General features: G+C 39.1%; 2 protein-coding genes across 6 annotated transcripts in view; both read right to left on the reverse strand.

Moving 5' to 3' along the window:
- LOC115604215 (N-acetylated-alpha-linked acidic dipeptidase 2-like) overlaps positions 1-260 on the reverse strand; it is a 33,758-nt gene extending 33,498 nt beyond the window's left edge. For 2 of the 3 annotated variants that reach the window (XM_030477105.1, XM_030477106.1), the window contains exon 1: positions 124-260. In XM_030477105.1, coding sequence (XP_030332965.1) covers positions 124-205 — 82 coding nt within the window. In that variant the 5' untranslated portion in view covers positions 206-260. The remainder of the gene's footprint in view (positions 1-123) is intronic. The other variant, XM_030477107.1, reaches the window with a different exon arrangement.
- An 8,111-nt stretch (positions 261-8,371) lies between these two features.
- LOC115604241 (putative N-acetylated-alpha-linked acidic dipeptidase) overlaps positions 8,372-22,958 on the reverse strand; it is a 30,096-nt gene continuing 15,509 nt past the window's right edge. For all 3 annotated transcript variants that reach the window (XM_030477156.1, XM_030477157.1, XM_030477158.1), the window contains 12 exons: positions 21,910-22,008; positions 20,747-20,832; positions 19,639-19,758; positions 17,634-17,716; positions 17,287-17,350; positions 16,534-16,601; positions 14,459-14,550; positions 13,568-13,658; positions 12,800-13,064; positions 11,585-11,666; positions 10,203-10,295; positions 8,372-9,184 (listed from right to left, as the gene is read on the reverse strand). In XM_030477156.1, coding sequence (XP_030333016.1) covers positions 8,995-9,184; positions 10,203-10,295; positions 11,585-11,666; positions 12,800-13,064; positions 13,568-13,658; positions 14,459-14,550; positions 16,534-16,601; positions 17,287-17,350; positions 17,634-17,716; positions 19,639-19,758; positions 20,747-20,832; positions 21,910-22,008 — 1,333 coding nt within the window. In that variant the 3' untranslated portion in view covers positions 8,372-8,994. The remainder of the gene's footprint in view (positions 9,185-10,202; positions 10,296-11,584; positions 11,667-12,799; positions 13,065-13,567; positions 13,659-14,458; positions 14,551-16,533; positions 16,602-17,286; positions 17,351-17,633; positions 17,717-19,638; positions 19,759-20,746; positions 20,833-21,909; positions 22,009-22,958) is intronic.

Here is a 22,958-nt window from a genome sequence, read left to right on the forward strand (position 1 = left end):
GAGTATTTTACAACATCCCTAACAAGCAGTAAAAGTTCCCTGATGGGGAGTTAATCACGTTGCACGTAAGTATCTGTTAGAGGGCAACAGCTGTGGGCTGAGCCCCTGTGTCCCTGTACTCACCTGCAAGAAAGCCCAGCAAGAAACAGCCCAGCAGCCCAAGGCAGCCGAGCCATGTGCATAGGGTAGGCTTGCTTCTGGGCATGTGGGCTCCGGTGGCCGGCTGCTTTGCAGGCTGAGAGGAGGGCAGGCAAACAGCAGCCTTCTTCCTCCTCCTTTTCCTCCTCCTCTTCCCGCCCTCAGCCCCAGGGCTGCCCCTGGCTTCTGTGTTTCTCAGCTCTCATTCTGCCTAACCTGCCTTAATCACGGAATGATAATGTTATGTTTCTGAGTGCAATAAACCACTTGAGTTTCTTAGTCTCGCCTCACAAGACAGCTTGTGTGTAGCTCTTTGTGTATCTCTGCATCAAATATGCATTTAGACTGTGCAGCAAGCAATGCAAAAGAACTATTTTAAAGGCTAATTCCTATTAGTTATCAAGATTTTCCGGTTTTGAAAGTTCCTATTTTAGGCTTAATGACAATCAGTATTTGTTCCAGTGAAAGCAGCCAAGAAATGAAATGGAGGAAGGGAAAACTTCTTTTCTCTTTACCAAGGAAGTACTGAATTGCTCCCCTTTGTAATCCATGGTTACATTAATCCTTGGCAAGTGATGAATACTTACAGCAGCTCAGAATACAATTTAGATTAGCCAATGGGGACACTTTCAGACACCATCCAATTTGCAGCTGGGAAAAACTGCAAAATTATATCCTGTATTCTCTAGCTTTTATATTTTGGATTACAAGGTTGTTAGGATCACATTTTCCTAGTCTAATTCAGCTAAATCCATCAGCATCTCATAGGGAAAGGCACAACTTCAGCCCAGGGAAGAGTCAAGATATTTTCATAGAATCATAGAATCGTTGTGCTTTGTTCAAATTTAGCCCAGCCCTGCACAACACTCCCTCGTGGTGAGCTCCTGCATGGCTATGCAGAAGCCAAGACTGACCTTTCTGGAACTGAGGACCTGCCCATCTGCAACCAGTTATCTGGCTGATGACAGGAGCACTTTTCTGGGAGCCTGGACATTCTCTGAGCTCTTGCCACTCACTCCCAAAGGAGTCCAAAGTAGATGCATTTTGTGAACGAAATGGCAGCACTCCAGGTATCTCAAAATTTTCTTAGATACATTCAGTTGAGCTGAAAATATTCAGAAACAGCTGAAAAGACTGGTTAATGTCCTAATTACTTCAGTAAGGCTTTTCAGAGGTTAGAGATGAATTATACCACTCAGGTATTCGGCACCAGTCACAGCCACGGTCTTAAGCTTACGGCTGGATGTCCATGTTCAAATGATAAGCACATCCAGTTTCTGTCATTTCCCAACTGTTCATAAGCCATCACAAATTCTGAACAGCAAGGACTTTTCACACCATTATCTCACTTGACATCTACAAACCAGATGGAATTCCACCTACAAAACTTACAAAGAGTGAGCATATTGATGTATTATTAACATTTATATAGCACTACAGGTGTAGGACTGGCACATAATAGACAGTAAAGTGACAGGGCTTTTGGAGATTACTATTTAAATTAGACCTCACATGATAATAACATCAGTGGAGGAAGAAGGTAAGAATAGCAACAGTGAAAAAGTATGAAATATATTTATTTCTATGCCTATGGTTTTTTAAAGTGATAAGGGCATCAGCAGTGCTGAGGTTGAACAACAGCAGCAACCAAGAGGCTTCTACCACTTAAAATACAGTTCTGGTACTACGGGTTATTAGTTCTGGCATGTTCTTACATTCCATGGATGGACCATTGCTGGAGTATGTTATATTCCATTTAAATGCAAGTTTAACACACAGCATGCCTTGAATAACACACACTCCACAACGGGACAGAAGCAGGAAATAAGATGAAAAAGCTCATGGGTTGAGGTAAAGGCAGGGACATCACTTGCCAACACCATCATAGGCAAAATAGGCTCAAATTAGGGGAAAACAATTTAATTTGTTACAAATTAAAATAGACTTGGATAGTGAGAAACAAAGACAAAAATTAAAGCATCTTCTCCCACACTCCACCCTTTTTCCAGCTTAACTTTACTTCACTCCCAACTCCTCTGCCGCAGAGCTGCCATATACACACAACAGGGCTCCTGGGATCAGGACAGACACCATAGGATATCTAAAGTGCACTGAGCACCTACCTTTAAACACTTGAACTATTCTGTACAGAGTGTTCAGTTCCTAACAAATGAATATGCAGTGCCATTTGTGAGCTCGTGGAGTGTCCAAGACCTCTAGACAAAGTAAACCAGCACAGGGAAGTATTTATACCAGGCCTGCCCTGCTCTGGTGCCAGACCTATCAATTTTGTGCTTTTGGATCCTGTTTTAGGCTGATGACAATAACTACCATTTTTTTAAAGTTTGGAACTGGCAGTATTGATTGTGTGAAAAAGAACAGAGATCTCGGGTGCCCTGGACTGATCCATGCATTGATGGAAACGTTAGAGCAGTTTCTTTGTGTTTCCTGGGCTGTCTGGTGGCTCAGACACACCAGACCAAGAGCAGGAGTTTGATATCAATGGCAGAGAAGTTTGTTACTCGGAAGAGCCCCAGAGTTACAACATTTCAATCAGAAAATGAAGTCCTTATAAAAAAATCCTCATTCTGGCTAGGCTGAGGTGCTCAATTTATTGGCTGATCTGGGCTGATCTTTTGTCTCCTAAACACCTTCAGGGTTATATTCACTGGGAAAGAAAGTGACAGTCTTCATAAACCAATTCTGCAGATTCATCCTGTCATATTCAAGTCCATGCTCTTCATCCAGCATATAAAATTAATGAACTTTGCGTATGTATTGCTTGAACAGATTACCTAGCAACTGTGCCATCAACTGTCTTAAAGCAAGTTGGTCTCTTTCTCACAAATTGCTGTAGTCCTACTCCAGTGTTGAATAAAGCCACATTATGAAGCCTTGTGTTTTCATAAACTGGAATTTTTGTCTTCTTTCCAGCCCTAAGTTCTTGAAACATTTATTCTTCTCTCTTAGTTTAATAAGGGATTATTTAGTGCTTCTTCCACGGACCTGTTGGAGCGAGTCCAGAAGAGGCCACAAAGACGATCAGAGAGGGCTGGAGCACCTCTCCTACGAAGACAGGCTGAGAGACCTGGGCTTGTTCAGCTGGAGAAGAGAAGGCTCTGGGGAGACCTTAGAGCAGCTTCCAGTGCCTAAAGGGGTAGACTTTTAGTAGGCCCTTTTTCAACAGGACAAGAGGTAATGGTTTTAAACTAAAAGAGGATAGATTCAGATTAGATACAAGGTAGAAATTTTTCACAATGAAACACTGGCACAGGTTACCCAGAGACATGATAGATGCCCAGTCCCTGGAGACATTTAAGATCTGGATGTGGTTCTGGGCAACCTGATCTAGTTGAAGATGTCCATGCTCACCGCAGGAGGGCTGCACGAGATGACCTTTGGTGATGTCTTTTGACCCAAACTATTGTGTTCTATTCTATGAATCAGTTTGGTACGCTCTGGAGGCCAGTGTAAGGAGTGACGTTACTACACAAGAATTTTTGTTGTCCCTCTTGGATCATACGTATTTTACACACAGATTTTTGAAACTGCTTGCTGATATGTTCTAAATTATCCCTGAGCTATCTCATCAACATGGTTCTTGGGGAGAAAGGAGAAAAACAGCATATAAAGCCTATATAAATACCATTCATCCAGAAAAAATATAAGTTTTGACTTGGTAACAGTGTTTATAAATGCTGCTAGTTTCCCTCTTGGAAGGGGAAACAGGGTGCGACAATCCAGATGCTTCTTAAAGAATGTGGAATAGAGCAAATAGCAGCTAGAACTAAGTTTTCCGAAAGAAGGGAAGGAGAATAAATCTACCTCCTCTATACCAGCTTCCACATTCCTCAGTGCCTGGGCTGGAAAATGGGGTCCTCTTTAACATTTTTTTCTTTTCCCCCTCTTTTTGTTTCTGTACCCCCTTTATTTCTGCCCTTTGCTGGTTCTAACAGTTCCAAGATATGCAGCATAAGGAATGCTGTTTCTATCCTGCATGTTATGGTTTCCTGAGTCCTGGGACATGGCCACATTACTAAATCTCAAAGCCAAAGTTGTAGTATCATGTCTGACAAATGCTCCTCGGAATAACTGGAGCCAGAGAAAAATGAGCCTGACACGGTGAGATCTGAAGTACAGTGTGCCTGGAATGCAGATCACATCTGTGAGGAGGTGGAAGAAGCTGCTCCAAGACAAACCTCATCTCACTCTTAGCTGTTACTGAGCATCTCACTTAGCAGCCATAGGGAGAGCTCAGAGCTGTTAAGACAATGTCTCCCATAAGACTCATCTCTCTTTGAGTTGCTTTCTGACCAAATCAAAAACACATCCATTGGTCACCTTACTCTTTTACATGCGGCTTTTCCTGCTAGATCTAAGATATTACCACTATGAGATACTGTCAAGACTGCTTCTCTGATAATAGTCAGGTATTTCATTCGATATTGAAAATGCCCACTTTAGTCTAAGTTTAATCAAAGTTAAGACTTGAGACTGATGATAAAATCAATCCTTAGTCACAAAAACTATGCAAAAAAAGCCCTGTGATAAGTTTACTAGGAAAAGGGACTTCTTTTCTTAGACCAGGTGACAAAACTGCAAAAAAAAGATCCAAAACACAACTCCCTGAACACACAGTCCTTCTTCAAATTAATATCATTTTAAAACTAGCAAGAAAACAGTTACTGCATAGGCCTCATTGAGCTCAGGTGAGAAATGCTCGTTTTGAGAGTGAAAACGAGTGAAATTCAGCTGAAGCTAGCAGAACTTGCAGATAGCTACATATATTCTACTTAGTTTAAAAAAACCACATATATATTTTTATATATATCCCTCATAGACTAGAAAAGCTCCAAAAATGGCCAGGGTGCATATGCTCAATGCAAAACTAGCATGTATTTCTGTGTTGAATGCATAATTATGCTATGCAGCCAACTAGCAAAACCAACAACAGTACATAAAAATACATAATACGTACAACAAATGCCAGGGTTTGTACACTGTAGGTTGTAGCTGCTCAGCAACTGAGTCCCAAAGGTTAATATCTGCTGCAAGAAAAATATGCCACTGTTGTGCTGCTTGACCTACTGTTTGACTAAAGGTTGAACTTGTGCTTTGAGACATCAGAGGGGTCTGGTTTGTGGAAAAAGCAGCTCTTGCAAGAAAAATGGTAACTGAGGAATGCTCAACCACAATTTCAAATCAGTGGTTTCCTTCTGACTCTGCCAGTTGCACAGTCCCTCAGAATTCATGGCCTCTGCAGCTGACTAGCAGATTAAAAGGGTAGCAGATTTTGATGCTTTGAGCCGGAGCCTCTGTTATCTTGAACTTCAGAAGTCCATTATCAGATTCCAGCTAAAAGAAAGTTTACACTGCTGGCAGCCGACAAGTTCAGCTCGCTGACTTTGACCCTTTCTTCTACAGGAGGAACGTACCCACTGAGGCAGAGAGTAAACGGCTGTGCATTGAACATAAACCAAATGATACCTTCCAGCATGTACAAGAAGTTTCTCAAGAAGACAGACCCAGCCTCTTCAGTGGCGCATGACAGAAGGATGAGAAACAACCACCATAAACTGAAGTAACAAACGGTTCTATCTGGGTATAAGGAAAAGTTTTTCCACCACAAGGGCAGTGAAGCACTAGAATATGTTGCAGAGAGGTTATGTGGTCTCCATCCTCGGAGATTTTCAAGACATGATGAAACTCTCCACAGCCTGTTCTGACCTTGGAGCTCACCCTGCTTTGAGAAGTTTAGACTAGAGACCTCCTGAATTCTCTTCCAACCCTGTGATCCTATAATTGTGTGATATGCCTCCATTCATTACAATCTCTGCCACAGGGAGCTGCTGTCCATCAAGTGAAAGAATACAATTTACTCTGACTCCAGCTGTGAGGGCTGGCTGCTCTGCTCTGCCATGGTATTGTCTGTAGTCCAGCAGCACATTTGAAACTGCTCATATAAGCAGAGATAAGCACATCTCAAAGGTCTTAGACTACCAGTGGTTGCTTTGTGGCAGCTAAACCAACACTTGAAGTAAGATCTGTGCTGCTAGCATCTTCATTTAGAAATTATACCAGCAGGTCATAGAATCACAGGATGGTTTGTGTTGGAAGGGACCTTACAGCTCACCCAGTTCCAACCCCCTGCCACAGACAGGGACATCTTCCAGTAGACCAGGTTGCTCAAAGCCGCATCCAACCTGGCCTCAAACACTGCCAGGGACAGGGCAGCCACAGTTTCTCTGGGCAACCTGTGCCAGGGCCTCACTACCTCATAGTGAAGAATCTCTTCCTGGTATCTAATCTTTAAGCTTAAAGCCATTCCCCTTGTCGTATCCATATATGCCCTTGTAAAAAGCCAGCTTTCTTGTAGCCCCTTTAGGTACTGGAAGCTGTTCTAAGGTCTCCCCAGAGCCTTCTCTTCTCCAGGCTGAGCAAGCCCAGCTCTCTCAGCCTCTCTTCATAGGAGAGGTGCTCCAGCCCTTGGAACATCTTCAGGGCCTCCTCTGGACTCATCAACAGATTATCCTGTCAAAGTAACATCTACATTGCTGGTTTCATGAAAGCAAGGATTCATTCTAATTCAAGCATAGTTTCCACCTTTTCCACATATGGGTATGCTTTCATTTCATTTGATTTAGACTCTTAATGCATAGGATGGTCATTGTATGGAGTCGTTTGGCAAATTCTGACAGGATCCAATTTGAGATCATACACTAGGAAGTACTTTCTTCAAACAATACTGTTCCTTTTTCATTCCCCCTCTAGATTCTTTAATGTAATTGATCAAATTGCAAAGGATGCTCTCGACAATGCCACAATGCCAGCTAGTTTCCTCCCTCTGCTTACTAAATACTTCAAATGCTCTTGTCTTATAATTAAGTCATCTACTGCTGTATATAAATCAATGACTTGGCGAGTTTGTCTGCAGTAACTGTAAAAGCCAAATGAGTGTTTGCAAAGATCTGTCTGGAATTAGGATCCTACATTTCCAAACATTAATTACAGCATATTTAGAAAATAAAAGAACTGAAAGTTCATTATAGTAAACAACTCTGCTAGTGGCAATCTCTAGCTGAAAACATCTGTAGTTACATGAACTACTGGCTCATGTTAGATGATCAATAAACTGTAAGTACAACATAGCTGATTTTAGGTTTTGTTCCTGTTAACAACTGACTTTTTTTTTTCCGCTTAATTCAATAGTCTTTGTTGACCAATTACTATGGAAGAATATCAAAGCTTGAAAGCCAAAACAGCTAATCTGGTCAACAGCACTTAGATGTGTTTAGAGTGGATTTCAGCTTACTGTAGAGGTCTAGGAAAAAAAGCAAACAACTTTTTATATTCTACTTCACTGAAGAAGAATTGGCACACAGACATTATCTTGACTTCTTGTATAGAAAAGGATTTCACACTCAGAGCTTGAGTTAGGTAATAGCTATGCTCATGAGATACCCTGACCAATCTAACAGAATATACAGATGCTTAAAAAGTAGTTATTCCTGTATCTGGCTTCTCATTGTCTGCCTTTCCTTAGTAAATAGCTTCATAGCATACACCTCCTTGCTCATGTGGCTGCTTCAGACAGCTTTTTGAGCTCTAAGAACCAAAGGACTGGAAATGTTTCTCAGTGCAGCTAGGAAGTTTGCCAGAAGCTAAAGTTCATCTACAGACACTCCTCTCTTAAAAAAAATAAGCAAAGCTCCATTTGCTTTAAAAATTCCATTGCTACGGGTTGCGGTTTGCACTGAACAAAGATGATTCACAAAGCAGACCCAAATCTGGGAGAAGGCAGTAGACAGTTTGCATACCACCTTACCAAAACATCCCATAAACCATGGTGTTACAACCAGCCTTATGGGTGTTTCCTCTCTCTGGACCACTTAGCCTTGTATTTTTTGTATGAAGGGGAATAGTCAATAGGAGAGACAGAATTTCTGTTCCTATATCCTATTTCCTGCAGTGGTTAGTTGTTGAGGTTTTTTTGAATCCACAATATATTTGAATTTTTTTCCTCTTTAATGGATATCGCTGTAGTTTAAGAGTGTAACTATCTTTATTTTGTGAAGTCTTGGGACCTGACATTGTATATTATCTGCTAGCTATTGTTAAAAAGGGCCCTAATGAAACTTAACTGAAACAATGCTATGCTCAAGAGACATGTTTTGTGAGATGACTATACATCTGACAAGATGGATTACCTTGTTTTTACTCCAATGACTAGAAGGCTTCTTGCTTAATTTTATTTGCAAACAGCTGCGAGACTCAGCATGTGAAGAAAAGAATGTCATGGATGAGTATTCTGGGCTGGCTGCCCAAAACTTGTTATAATCATTATACATCCCGCACACGGTATGTGACAGTTTTCCCATCTTCATACATGAATCTTTGTGTAAAGGAGGTGCTCAAAGGGCTATGATGGAGTACAATTATGTAACCCCAAGGTAAATAATAAAAAGAAACAAAACCAGACAATGATAGAAACATGAAATGACTTCTGGCTTCCTGATGCATTATGAAGGCTGCTAGAGTAATCAAGCTAGCAAAATTCAAAGCTCTGAAAATAAATCCAGTGGTTAGCAATTCTTAAAATATGAAGCTGAGAGAAAACATGACAATTTTTCACTCTCACTTCAGGAAATATCTAAAGCCTGAGCTCTCTGAATGGAGTACATCATTACCTTGTTATCATTGCTAAATGCATTCCACTCGGGTATATTATTTGCAAAGAACAAGACCTTTTGGATTTTGTGTTCTTTGTAATAATCCTCCTAGTGTTTTTAAATACTCTGTTTTTAAGGCTTCTGCAGAGTCAGATGTAGTCCTCATTGATGATTATATTGTTGATATTTATCCTACTTCTTTCAGTGTTTCTGCTGCTGCCTGCACAGTGAAGGCTGCAATGGAAATCTGCTTCTTTACTTCTTCCCAGGCCTCATGCTGATCCACTTTGCTTTCAATATCAAACATGGCATCATAGATTCCTGGGAACGATTCTCCTGCATACTTATTATGGCTGCTTGGAGCAAAGATAATATGTCTGTAGAGAAGTTGGGGGAAAAAAAGAACAATATTCTGCATTAGGAAATTTTTTTTTTTTTATCCAGTTTTATTTCCTGGATAAAACTCATCTGTTTCTATATCATCTGTTAAATTCTTGTCACTGAAGATGTAAATAAATAAAATTATTACAGCAATAGTACCTATAATCCACAAAGCAAGAAAATAACATAAGCTATGTTATTCCATGTGAATTCTTGAACTTTATAGCTAAGATGACTGAAGATAAAGTTGACCAAAGTATTTCCTTGTTCCTTATTTTAGATGAAAGATAAAAAAAAGCCAGCTTCTTTTTCTCACAGATACATACAAACTCCAACATAAACAAGCATGCTTTGAAGCAGTTAAGTTGATGCTTTAGCAAGAGACTGTTCTTAACCAATTTTTAATCACAACCTGTGAGAGGTAGATACTGTAGGTATTGAGAGAACTGTAGATCTTAAGCTATCCTTCAACAGTTTTCAGTGGAAAGATTACTTTTCTGAATTATGCAGAAGGATCGAAAAGCCAGACTTGACTATTCTGCCTCTTAAACAAGATTTACTTCTTGAGCTGGATGAGAGGACTACTGAACTCATTGCTGTTGAAGTACAGCCCTCTTCACTGTATTTGCTAGCATGACTGTTGTGTTATAATCAAATTGTAGATACTTCAATTATACCTTATTTCACTTTCAAATAATACTAACTTGCTAAGATCATTTACCACTGAAATTACCTGAACAGAGACAAGGGCCAAACTTTTAGGTCTGTTTAGAAGCCCAATGAAATCAATGGAAGTGGATTTACTGATCTGAATAGGCTTCCAACAAGACTTGTCTGTATAGTGTATCTTCCTGAAGTTTTCCCTAATGTTGTTCTCCCTTTTCAATCTTATTTATCCTGTTTACTTTTACCATGTTGAATAGAATCATTACAATTCCATTTAGAGACCTGTGAATCTTAAAGGAACTCTCATAGGGTACTCCAGGCAGAAAGTGAAAAACAAGCCTTTCTTACCTATAGAAGGGCCTGCCAGGTAATCCAAAAGGATCGATGAAAGCCCTTTCTAGAAACATGAGCTGATCATTTAGTGATCTGACAGCAAGTGGGCTAAAAAGAAAACAGGTGTCTGTTAGCTACAGGGTGCTTGGCCCATGCCCCAGTGTACACAGCTCTGGATTTATGAAGGACATTAGATCCAAAATATTGAATTTCAAGCGTAGCCCACAAAAAACAACCCATGTCAGCTAACCTGCACAACAGAATTATGCTGATATGTACTATGAGACAGTCTGCCTCTTAACCTGGCAGTCTCTTAAAGGTGTTTTTAAAGCCCAAGGAATAGTGTCAAAGAAGACAGAGATTTTCAGGTGGTTTTTTTTCATGTTGCATCTATTCTTTTATCTTCTTTTCATTAGGATGCTTAGGCAGACCATTTTCTTCTGTACAACAGTTTTCTGAAGACCCTATTTTCCAGAAAGCCAGCCAGCTGCAATAAATCACATTTATTGTGATTTATTCAATAAAATCACATTTCTTTTTATGTAAAACCACAACATCTGAGAAACAGGAACCTTGTCATGTTAGAATCATCTTTTGAGCCATCCAAGAATTGTGTTTTTCTGATGATAGATTTTTAATTCCCTAGAGCAGAGACCATCTGTGTGTGTGTGCTCTGAATAGCCCTGAGCATAATATGATGCTTAACAAATAAAAGAACTGTGAAGATTTTACTCAATTTATGTGGGTTTGGTAATTTACATCCAAAGTAACTTATTCTAGAGCTTCAAAGGCATATACTGATTAAAAAAAAAGGTAAAATTTACATCACAGTAAGTTAGAGTAACTCTACTACTGTCAATGAAATTGTTTCAAGTTTACATTGGTGTAAACAGAAACTGAAATTCGTTGGTTGAATTAAAGCTTAGATGTAGGCCATCCACCAATGAAATCTTTTTGAAAATGTCACATACATTGTGACAAAATCTTAGGACATGTCTCTAGTTAGACAGATTGACACACCTGAGCTGGCTCTGCTTATGCTAACCAGCATTCTAGTCACATCTATGTATCATCCTGTACTGCTCCTCAACTCAAACCTATCAAGAATTGACACTAATTAGCTTGGATGCTTTTTAAAACTAACATGGGTGGACTCCCAGGCTCTGCAGTCTCTCTGATGTCCACTAATTCAACATTTCTATACTTTGCTTCCTAGAGTAACCACATTCTTAAATACAAGAGTCCATAAGGACTTACTTATAAAGAAACAAATGACTGACAGTTATTTGTCACCAAGGTTATTTAAGGGACTAAATGCAAGTGAAGACTATGCCCTTGAGCCCAGAGGACTATGTGGAGTATCTGACTGGAAGAAAGAAAAAAAGAATTAAACTTACTTATTGCTATCTATTTGTTGCAGTCTCTCATGAAAGCTAGCAGCAACTTCTGTAAAATTCTTCACAGCTGAAAAGAGAGCATCTGGAGGGAGCAGGAAGGAAGTATTTAACTTTAAATACTGAAGGCATCATGAAACAAATCAAATTTGTTTGTCAAAAATGATGTAATTCTGTGTGAAAAATTGCCTCGGAGACAATAGAAATCAGTATTTTTGTGACTATTGTTTATTATTTGCTACTTGAAGACCGTACAGAAATATCAAAAACTGTAACACGATTTCCAGAACCAGACTGTTCAGGTAGGCCCAGAATTTTATAAATTCCAGCAACCTGTGTTTTACTGGTATGTCCCTCCACACATACTGAGTTTTGAGACAGACTGAGAGTATATGCGTATGTATGTATGTGTGCACATGTTCTTGATATTGGTCATTAGCAGCCAAGTCCTAAACTGAATACTATATAATGTTGCCAATAAAATAAGGGCTTCTCAGGCAGGAGGCATCTTGTGAATCCCTGCAATATGAAATAAAATTTCACATGCCAGCACAAAATCCCTACTGTGGCATAGAGATGAACATTTCTGCCTGATTAAGCCTCAAGGCAAACTTCTCATGGTGCTTACACTTGCCATCATATGTTTATAAACTGAAACAAGACAAGTTCTGACTGGATATAAGGAGAATCTTTTTACCCTAAGGACAGTCAAGCATTGTGGTTCAGCGGGGTTCTGTCTGTCCTTGGTGGTTTTCAAAACCAGATGGGATAAAGCCCTGAGCAACCTCGTGTCACCTCAGAGCTGACCCTGCTTTGGGCAGGTTGACCTAGAGACCTCCTGAGGTTCCTTCTAACCTGAAATATCCTGTGATCCTATGATCAGTATTGGACAGAGAATTATCCAACACCATAAACTGCAAAGCAGTGTGATTTTTTTTTCAAGGACACAGACAAAGATATCTTGTTGCCAACATCAGTCAACCATGCACAGGTCAAAGAACATGAGACTGTAAGTGATATCTCTACTTGACAGTCGCATGATCCTTATGCAGGCATACTAGTGATAAAATACTGAAATTTCAAATTATTGGAGTGTGAGGCTCTTGTTTTATTTACTGCCCATACAGCACAAGGTAAATACCAGGTCATGACTAAGAGATTAACATAAGACACTGCTACCATTAACAGAGGAGGAGTGTGAAGAAAGACTATACATACCAAAGGACACATTGTATGTTGCCAGTTCCTCTTCATGATTCCTTGATAAATTATAGATGATGTGAGCATAGTTGCTCACAGCTGATGCATAATCTCTACAGTCGAAAGGAAGCACAGCGGAGTTGGCCAATTCAAACACCAGCCCTCCCCGTACCTGTGCAACTGTCAGGTGATTCTTGAAAGTGGGATCATAAAACCTTTCAACGATTTCATAGGTTTCATAGACACTGTGGTAAACTGGATAGCTGCTGTATTTTTCAACATTCTGAAACAAACAAACCCAAACAAAACCATTACGCAGCTGTGGAAGGCATTGAAAAGGCATAGTCCTGGTTTTCAAAGGAAAAGACCACATTACATAGAGTCCTCCTTGAACATTTCTCAGTTAGCCTAATCTCACAGTATGTTCCTGAGTCAAACCCATATTTTTCCATAAAATATAAATAATTTTGAATTCAAAACTTCATAATTAATTACAAATCATTCAAAAGTCATCACAAGCCACTCATGAGCCTTCATCAATCACAGGTAATTTTGAGCACATCCATTTACCCTTAGGAAAGGTTTTTCTGTTTGACTGACACCAAACTGACCATTCCTATTTATCAAATATTTGTGTTATAGAAGCACATAGCATTCTCATAATGAACTGGGACTCCACTCTGACACACTAAACTGAACTACTCCAAAATGCTGGCAGTCTAAGTGGCTTAATTACAGGTGATATTATTCAGGCAGTTACAGGGAGACATTACAGACCAGACTTACCCAATTTTTACTGTAACGTGCTCTGCCTGAAGCGATGCCCAGACGTTGAAAGAAGACTTCAAAGTCATTGCCAGAACCCAGTTTATTTATTCTGTTAAGAAGAAAGAGGAAAATGCCTTGAGTGACAATATTTAAAGTATAATTTTAGTTTGCTTCCAAGTACTGTGGCAATTATTTATCCTGCAGTGGCAGTCACCATGCAGTCTTTGCTAGTACACTCTTCCTGTCAATATACCATTAATTGCCTGTGACCTCCTACATTATATACACCTCATCAATTGCATCCTCAGAGGAGCAGAGTCATCACTCTCAGGGTCAGAGAAATCAAACTCTCAAGAGGAGAATTTAACTCACTGCCTTGAATCATTGAGATGACTCAATGACCTTCCTCCTGCTGAACTTCCACTATCCCAAATTCCCAGCTCAGAGAGTTCACAACAGTACTAGTGTGGCTTCATGGAATACAATCAGTTTTTGAGATTCTATAGAGAAACTCTGGTAAATTCGAAGGACAGTGTTGTAAATTCCTGTCTGGCGTGGTCCCCAGCCACCCAAACTCAGCAGCCTTCCAGGAGACTGGAATTAAGTGCAAGGGAAAGCTGCTGTCAGCATCTTGTGTGCCTGCCGCTGGCTTGTGTGTACTACCCTTATTTATCTAAATGTCTAGAAACTACAGGAACACTTTTCTTATATAAAGCAGTAATGCTACAAAGGTTCACAAACCTGTTGTACAATTGTATCAGCTGCAATCAATTAAACTTTGAAATTTATATCAGCTGAGAATCACACCATTTCTTTCAGGTGCTCAGTCTTTGAAGTGGATATTTCTATAAAACCCAACTCTACAAGCTATAATAACTTTTGATATATTTATTTTCTTTTGCCACTAACCTGGGGACCTCTTTATATTCTCTTGATGGATTTTTTTTATACCAGCTCTCATAAAGAGATTTTCCTTCAAACCCCTCATCAGGACTTGGTATCTAGAAAAACATATGGTAAAAAAAGACAAAGGATAGAATTTTAAATGTTACCAAGCAACAAATACACAAGCTGCCATCACGTAAAGCCTATGGCTTAGGGCAATGAATAAGTCACGGTGTTAAGTCCTTCAACCTTCCTGCACTTCCACTTTAATATTTCAAATGCTTAGCATTTGTTTATTTGCTGAAAATAGGACATTTTAGATGGAAGAAAATACAGTGAAAGCAAAACATTTAGAGTCAATATTTGCGATCTGATTATTTCTTTATGAGATTTTAACCAAGTTAATTCAATATTCAACATAGAAATCCCGCACAAAACCAAAACTTACTTTCACTTTGGCAGGAAATTTCAGTTTTGTATTGGCTTAATTCAAAATTGTTCCTATGTTGTTTTAGTTCACAAAAATTATTTTTATGGATGCAGAAGTAATCTTAGAAGGGCAAAGTGTACTGGGTGTTTAAGTCATCATAGCTGCTACAGAGGTATACAAATCATGATCATCCTGAAGTTCATTCCTATCACTCTGACTACTTTGCAGATTACTGAGCAGCTTAAACATTATTTTTTCATCTTTCCATTACACTGGGGGGCTGCTGAGGTACTACTATCTTCACTCTACTAAAGCTTATTAATATCTATTCTACTATTAATATTTATATCTACTATCTAAGAATTCCACAATAGGAATCAAAGTAAAACTAATACATTTCGAGTTTTGGTCATGAAGTTAACTGTTCATAGGACAGAGTTAATAGTGTTAAGTCTTTTTGCCACAGATTAATTTTGGATGTTATCTCACAGGACTTGCTTCCTGATCAGCATTCTTTTCAGACATCAGCTACCAACATGCATTCATCAGCCTTTGTTGCCGCTTCCCAGCTCCAGAAAGGGTTACACAACTGTGTTTACTGGTATTTAGGTCAACATTTTAAGGATGGCTTTTGGTGTCCAAACTGAGACTCTCCTGACCTGATTTTGTGACTGTTCTGAACACCTGCTCTCAGCATGGGAGCTGCAGGTGATCAGCTCTTCTGCAGTTCAGGACAGAAATAGCTTTATCTTTTATTTTTTTTATTTAATTATTTTAAGAGTTAAAATTTATTTGTTGTCTTTCAGTTGCCAGAAAATGATTATACTGAATTACTACATTTCCTTGACTTTTGTACCAGTCTAATGCCACCTTCCAGAAGATAACAAATTATCAACCCTGGAAAAGACACGTGACTGAATATATACACAGCAGATGAAGACAGATATAGTACAATCATGGAATATATACAGTAGATGAAGGTACATTATAGATGTATATAAAATATACACAAAGAAGACTAATTAAATGTTCATTCTTTAATACAGAATGAACAGAAGAAAAAATAAATTAATAAAAAGCCTTAGTGCTCTAAGACCTACTCTCAAAGCAAGGAACATCTGACACATAAGATGGTGAGGCTATTTCCTGAGAAAGGTCCCTACCTTTTAATTTTGTTTGCCACAGAAATATGTATGTGAGCATCATGGTCAGAGCCACCGAATATTGAACAGTGTACACTGAAGCTGAGAGCACTGACCAAACCTGTCACATCATGCTAAAAACAACACTGGAGCAAGCCTAAACTGTCCCCTGCCTAAACGGAGTCAGTCTCTCTCCCTACCATGGGCACCCAAGTGGTTGAACTGGGCAGCCAGGTTTAGGTTTGTTTCTGTACTCTAGCTCATGACTTGGTTTTATTCTTTTTTTCTCATACAGAATACTTTCACAAGGGGAGTGGAAAAAATCACCTAATCCTGAATAATGTAAAGGTATAAGCTTGAAATCCCTTTGCCACTCCTAGGAAAAAGCTCCTGTTAGTTGGTTATTGACTTAAAAGGGGTACTGCAGTCAGAAAAGAAAGAAACACCTGACACCATATGTTATACACAGAGCCACATCCAGTAAGAGAGCACAGAACATGCTGGCTAAAAATTTCAAGTGCTATTACCTCTTTAGTCAAACTGTACACCAGTCTGTACATCAGTGGTGTGCAATCCACTCGCAGTGTGTAGTTTCCTGAAAAACAGGAAAAACTATTTATTCAAAGATATTTCTATTCAAAGGGATATATATATTCAAATATATTTGCTTATTCCCTGGAACTGTTCAAGGCCAGGCTGGATGGGGCTTTGAGCAACCTGGTCTAGTGAAAGGTGCCCCTGCCCCTTGGGGGTTGGAAACAAGTTCTACTCAGCTGAAACCTTGTGCCATTATTTGTTAATAAGAAAGGGACTAGAGAGCTACATTCTCTAGAACAAACAAACTGATTCTACCTGTTGAAGAGTTCTCCTGTGATCTTCTCAATGCATTTCTATTGGTTAGCATGAATTACAGCCCAGCTTTTGAAACAACCCTTAAGAGCTTTTCTTCATCCCTATGTTTATTACACACATTATAATAGGAGAAGCTGACTCTAAAGAGTTGCCACAGAACTGCTGATGGGGCACAACACTTCTTGTCCCTTCCCATGGCTTCCCAAATAGTGTAGCTACTGCAATAGACTTCTTCCCTGAAGTGACAGGAATATCTGAAGGATACTTTATGACTCTGGGTCACAGTTTCCCGCTGTATCTACTACCAAACTAATGCAAAAATATTACCACATTGAAGCTCTTCTGGATCTGTCTCCAAGCTAAAATGCCTCCTAGTCATCCATACATACCATCACTATTCCTGCAGAAGACAACTAAAAGCTATGTACCTTCGATGGACGAATCTGCATTGATATAAGCCACTCCCCGTGCTTGCAATACTTTGGCATTCTCCTATGAGAAGGAAAAGAGGAAGAAAAAGCTGATGAACTTCTTTTTCTCAGAACAATATTCCCATCCACAGAAGTAACAGCTATTTCAGGGAAAGACATAATATACTGCAAGGAGTCATATATTCTTAGTAGTTCAAAAGGAAACTTAAGACTCAAGGGAGAGGGAGAGACAGAAAAGGAGAGGGAGAGAAGAGAGGGAAGGAGGGGAGAAGTGCTGCTTTCTAGTAGAGATTTCTCCAAAATCTGACACTGTGCATATTCCTCTTTGAACACTATTGGTTTACCTCAGCCCATTCTGTCGATCCAAACAAACCAAATTCCTCTGCATCCCAGCTTGCAAATATCACTGTTCTTCTTGGCCTCCAACCTGCAATAAAAGACCGTGAAAACCGTATTAAAGAAATAAAGACTGCTTGATATGTGGCAACTAACCTGAAAACAAAGGTCATTTTTGGGGGTCTCATATTTTATCCTGATCTGTGGGGAAAGATGTATGTTTAAAGAATTTTAACACCAACTTCTTCACTAACCTAATCTAATAATTGTTTTCTAATTTCATAGCAATCTTAGTTCTACTTCAATATTGTGCCAAATGTATTCTTTCTCTTCCCTCAGTTGTAACTGCAAGAAAATTTTCTAGAATTTAAACCTCTGAACAGGGAAAAATACTGTGCTTGTGCACAAATTCTTGAAAGAAAGCTTTTCTTCTCTTTTTGTTCTGTTCAATTTAGTACACGTTGTATACCAGTGACTATCTTGAAAGGAAAGTGTTTGGCATGTCTTCATATCTATTACTGAATTTCTGTCTCCCAAATGCCAGATTTCAAAACCTAAGGAATTCCATGTAACTTTGACTTCAAAACAAAGATCTTTCACTTGAAGTTCTGCATCTGATTTCAAGCCAGGCCAAATGGAAATGCCTACCTCTATATTTCTGCCCAAAGTTTTCTCTGAGGCTATTGGAACCCTTTCATCTTTTGCTCCCTCTTTATCAGTTTCCCTTGATACCCCTGATACCCAATAATCAGGGGGAATGGAAAGGAAACTAAATGTCAATAGGTTTTAAGTGTAATGGGTAAGCAAAGAAGCTCCTCTAGCACTGCATTTGAGTTATGTCAGAGCTTCTTTCCATGGGATGTCATATAGGGAGACAGCATTTGCTCTGACAGCAGCAGAAACTCGGTACAGTTGACATTTGTTCCTATTCTAATGCAACTAGGCATGAGGTATTTTTAACCATTACCTCCTACTGTGTTTGCATAGCTCATTCTCTGCAAACCAGTAAGCCAACCATATCCTGACTGCATCAAAAGGAGTGTGAGAAGCAGGTCGTGGGAGGTTATTTTCCCCCTTTACTCCGCTCTCATGAGACCCCACCTGCAGTCCTGCATTCAACATAAGAAGTATGTGGACCTGCTTGAGCGAATCCAGAGGCCACGAAGATGCTCAGAGGTCTGGAGCACCTCTGCTATGGAGGCAGGCTGAGGGAGCTTTGGTTGTTCAGCCTGGAGAAGAAAAGGCTGCCTTAGAGCAGCTTCCAGTGCCTGAACGGGCCAACAAGAAATCTGGAGAGGGACTTTTGACAAGGGAATGTAGGGACAGGACAAGGGGAAATGGCTTTAACCTGAAAGGGAGTAGATCTAGATTAGATATTTGGAAGAAATTCTTCCCTGTGAGGGTGGTGAGACACTGGCACAGGGTGCCCAGAGAAGCTGTGGCTGCCACATCCCTGGCGGTGTTCAGAGATGGGGCCTGGAGTAACCTGATCTAGTGGAAGATGTCCCTGCCCGTGGCAGGTGGTTGGAACTGGATGAGCTTTAAGGTCCCTTCATCCCAAACCAGTCTGGGATTCTATGATTACACAGATGCTTTATTTATTCTTGGGTCTGTCTCCAGACTATGGTCAAGTGCTGAGAAGGCTCTTGATGTTGCCCTGATGAAGCTCTGATTAGTCCACCATGGTATCAATTTTATAGGACCACTGAAACATCCGATCTGACCAGTCTCAAAGACAAAGTAACCATTTGTACCTAAATGTCTTATTTACTTCAGTACCCTCATTTTGTGTTTTGTTTTCCTTTAGGTGTAGGTGTACTTTCTCTTGAGCAGAAGTACCTCACACACACCAAGGCTGTAACTGGAACTTGTTAACAGCTGGAAAGCAGTGTGCTTATTTGAGAGATCAGTAAGATACACGTTTAATTTTAAGCATATGCTTAATACCAGAGAAACCAATGGGCACTGCTAAGAGCAGTGGCTTTGGTGTGCTTTACTCTTTCATTACATTACCTTTCCTTTTCAGTTTTCCAAAGCTCCTCACAATCTCGTGAACCACAGCTGCCCCACTCTGAGGATCAATGCCACCAAATACCCATGAGTCGCGGTGGCCTCCCAGGATGACATATCTGTCTAGAGAAATTCATTATGGAGGTTTACTTAGAAAAACTTTTTTCCTGCCATAGAGATATTAATTTGAAATAATTTCTAATTTTCCATGCAGGTATCAGGCAGCAAAGCTTAATAGTTTATAATATACATGATAGAAAGGCAAAAAACATTAAATCTTTTAAATCTCCAAAGACATTTTTCTGCATTTTCCATCAGTGCTAAAGAATTTGTCACAGTAACTTGATCCCATAAGACTTAAACCCTCTTAAATTCCAGAATGTTATCTATATTATTAGAAATACTGCAGCTTTCCTCTAAAGATAGAAGCATCTTTCCATATTTTACAATAGTGTGTTTCATGGTAAAGCTGATCCACTAATTATATTTGTACAGCACGCCAACTTGCAACATTTAGGTGTGCTGAATGCAGTATTTCTCTGAATATACCTATAGTCAATCACAAAAAGGGTTGTCCAAATCATGACAGTGATGTGATTATTAATATCAGACTAGATCTCTGTGCTACTATAATATAGTTAACAGTTGTGCTTCAGGCAACAGGGAAGTCCTGCAGTTGCAGGTTAAATGATGTTACCATCATGCTAGGATGTCTACATATCTGGATTTAGAGTGTAAAATTCCACTGGTTACAAGCAATCAAGACAGACAAAAAGTCAATAGTGGTGGATATGATGTCTTCAGATGGAATACAAAATCCTATGTTAGTAGGGAAGAATATCACTTAAGAATATTCTTTCAATTGCAAAATTATTTGCCTGAAGACAAATACTTGTCTTGGTTATGACTCCCACTTAAAATCAGCACTTACAGTGAAACTGCTGACATACCCTGAACTGTATGAAAGCTGGTGCAATAAATATTTCAATACCAGTGATCATGTAGTGCAATATTTCAGAGAAAACTATATTCCTCATTTCTCCCTTGTAACTATAAAGTGCATGTAAAGGTCACTGCACGCTCGCATTACACTGATGACAAACGACTTTACCTGGTTCCACTGCGCCTCTGATGATACCGATCACGTTGTAAATCCTTCTTACTTCATTGTTGCTATGAATGTGCATTTTCACCTTTCTAGTGTATTGGGAAGAAAATCCAAAGAGAAAATCTACCAGATTAGACAACAAAACATCTCAAAACCTTTCAAAAGTGTACAATATAAATTGTAACGGGGCTATTTTACCCTTCATTAAGCCAAAGTAAGTCTGAAAATATTTCAGTATATATATTTTTTTCCTGGATTTATCTTCGTGCAATTGAGAACAGCATTTAGCCCTTGAAAGTACTGTTACTTATGCCAAGATTTATATTGGTAACAGGCTCAGAACTCTGAAGCAAAGATATTTTGCTAGCAGCTAATTTTTAAACATGGAAGAGTGAAAGAGAAATGAAAACCATCTAATGTTATAAAGGTAAATAGTTTTAGAGGTTGGTTTAAATCAGAACTGACTCCAGCACAGTCAATACTGACGTGGCACCTCAGGCAGCAGAAAATCAGACCAAGTTGCATCAAGAGACTTTATTTGTTTATCTGTAGCACAGCTGGAGGTGCAACAATTCATCCTCAAGGGTCTTTATGCATTTTTCAGAAAGATTTTTTCATGTGGTATAACTAAGACATAGAGAAAAGATCCATTGGTTCATATGAAGTCAGTACAATAGCTCAGCCAATATTGAAACACCTGGACTTTTGTCCTCAACTGTAATTACTAAATCAGTTTTAAAACAATCTGAAGCAATAAAAAATGACATTGTAGGTAAAGCTTTTTTTCTGGAAAACTTGAATTTTAGGTTAATACTCTTTACATAAGGTAATAGGTAAGACCAGAAGCTGGACCCGCACAAATTTAAAACAGACAACAAACAAATGCAGTTCTCAAAAAAATAATCAGTCTCATCAAATAGTTTGCCAAAGGCTTTTCAAAGGAAACTGGTTCACGACCGGCTGGAAAATAAAGCAATTCTGTCATATCCATCCAATCGAGATGTCAATCTATTGAGGCTTTGCACTGAGCGCATTTCAGCCTAGGAAATGGTCATAATCAGAGGAATGATACAAACAACCCCAACTGCTCTACCTTTGGTCAAATTCTATTGCTTCACTTGTCTTTCCTGATCCCAAGCACGCTTTCCTTATGAAACAAAACTGACCTTGTAGAATAATCTTTTGTGAAACCAGGACCAACGTTGTAAGATACATTCAAATTTCCTTTCCAGCTACTATGTGGTGGTGCATATCCTCCCATATTACTATTATGGGAAAAAAAAATAAAAATCATTATTACAGACATCTTACAATAGCACCAAAAACAAATGAGAAATCATGAGCTGCACTTTGTTAGGTCCCACGCACCCAGAGTCCACAGTGATAGTGTTTGTCTTATACTACAAGCTTCCACAGGAGAATAATCTGTCCTTCCAGCTACATTAATACTAGTAAATTAACATAGAGGAATAGTCCTGGGCACTGAGATTAGCTTGGAATAACCTACAGCTATCCTGGAAAACAGTGCTGGCCTCCAAAGCTTTTGCATACAAACTGTCTCTTGTAAATGGTCCCTGGAACTTTCTAGTGCCGTGAACTTCATTTGCATTTGAATTAACAGGGAGTAACTTGGACCATTCTAACAGTTTAACAGCACAGGCAAGTTATCCAGTGCCTGTCCTTGAACACTATTTAATCTGGTAGCATAGACAGAGTTGATGTGTTTCAGAGAGGTCTGAAATTGGAGAAATACGGCCAGTCCAAGCCACGTTTTCCTGTTCCATTGTCAAAATTGAGATGTTTTTTCTCATTTAACACAACTGGAAAAGCAGTAATTCAGTGGCTTGCAATCGCCTGTAATTATTCACCTATTCTAAAGGATTTATATTTTTGACATGAACTTGGGAGAAACATTTAGAAAATATTTTAGAGTATGCTGGATGTTCTGATTCTTATTAGGCAAAATATATTTATTATAAATGAAAGCATGTCCTTTACTGTAAATGAATATTTCAATCAAGCTTTATTCTGCAGAACACTTCAGCATGTCTTCAAGTTCTCAGTAAATTTTTTATATAAAAATATGATAGTAGGAATAACTAGAAGTTATGACTTCTCAAGACAAAAGTGAAAGCAAGGACCCAGTATTTTAGAGGATTTAGAATTCATTCATAATTATTAAAGCCAAGTTCTAGAATTATTTAAAACTTCTTGA

This window comes from Strigops habroptila, chromosome 2 (genome assembly GCF_004027225.2).
Source record: "Strigops habroptila isolate Jane chromosome 2, bStrHab1.2.pri, whole genome shotgun sequence".
NCBI lineage: Eukaryota > Metazoa > Chordata > Aves > Psittaciformes > Psittacidae > Strigops > Strigops habroptila.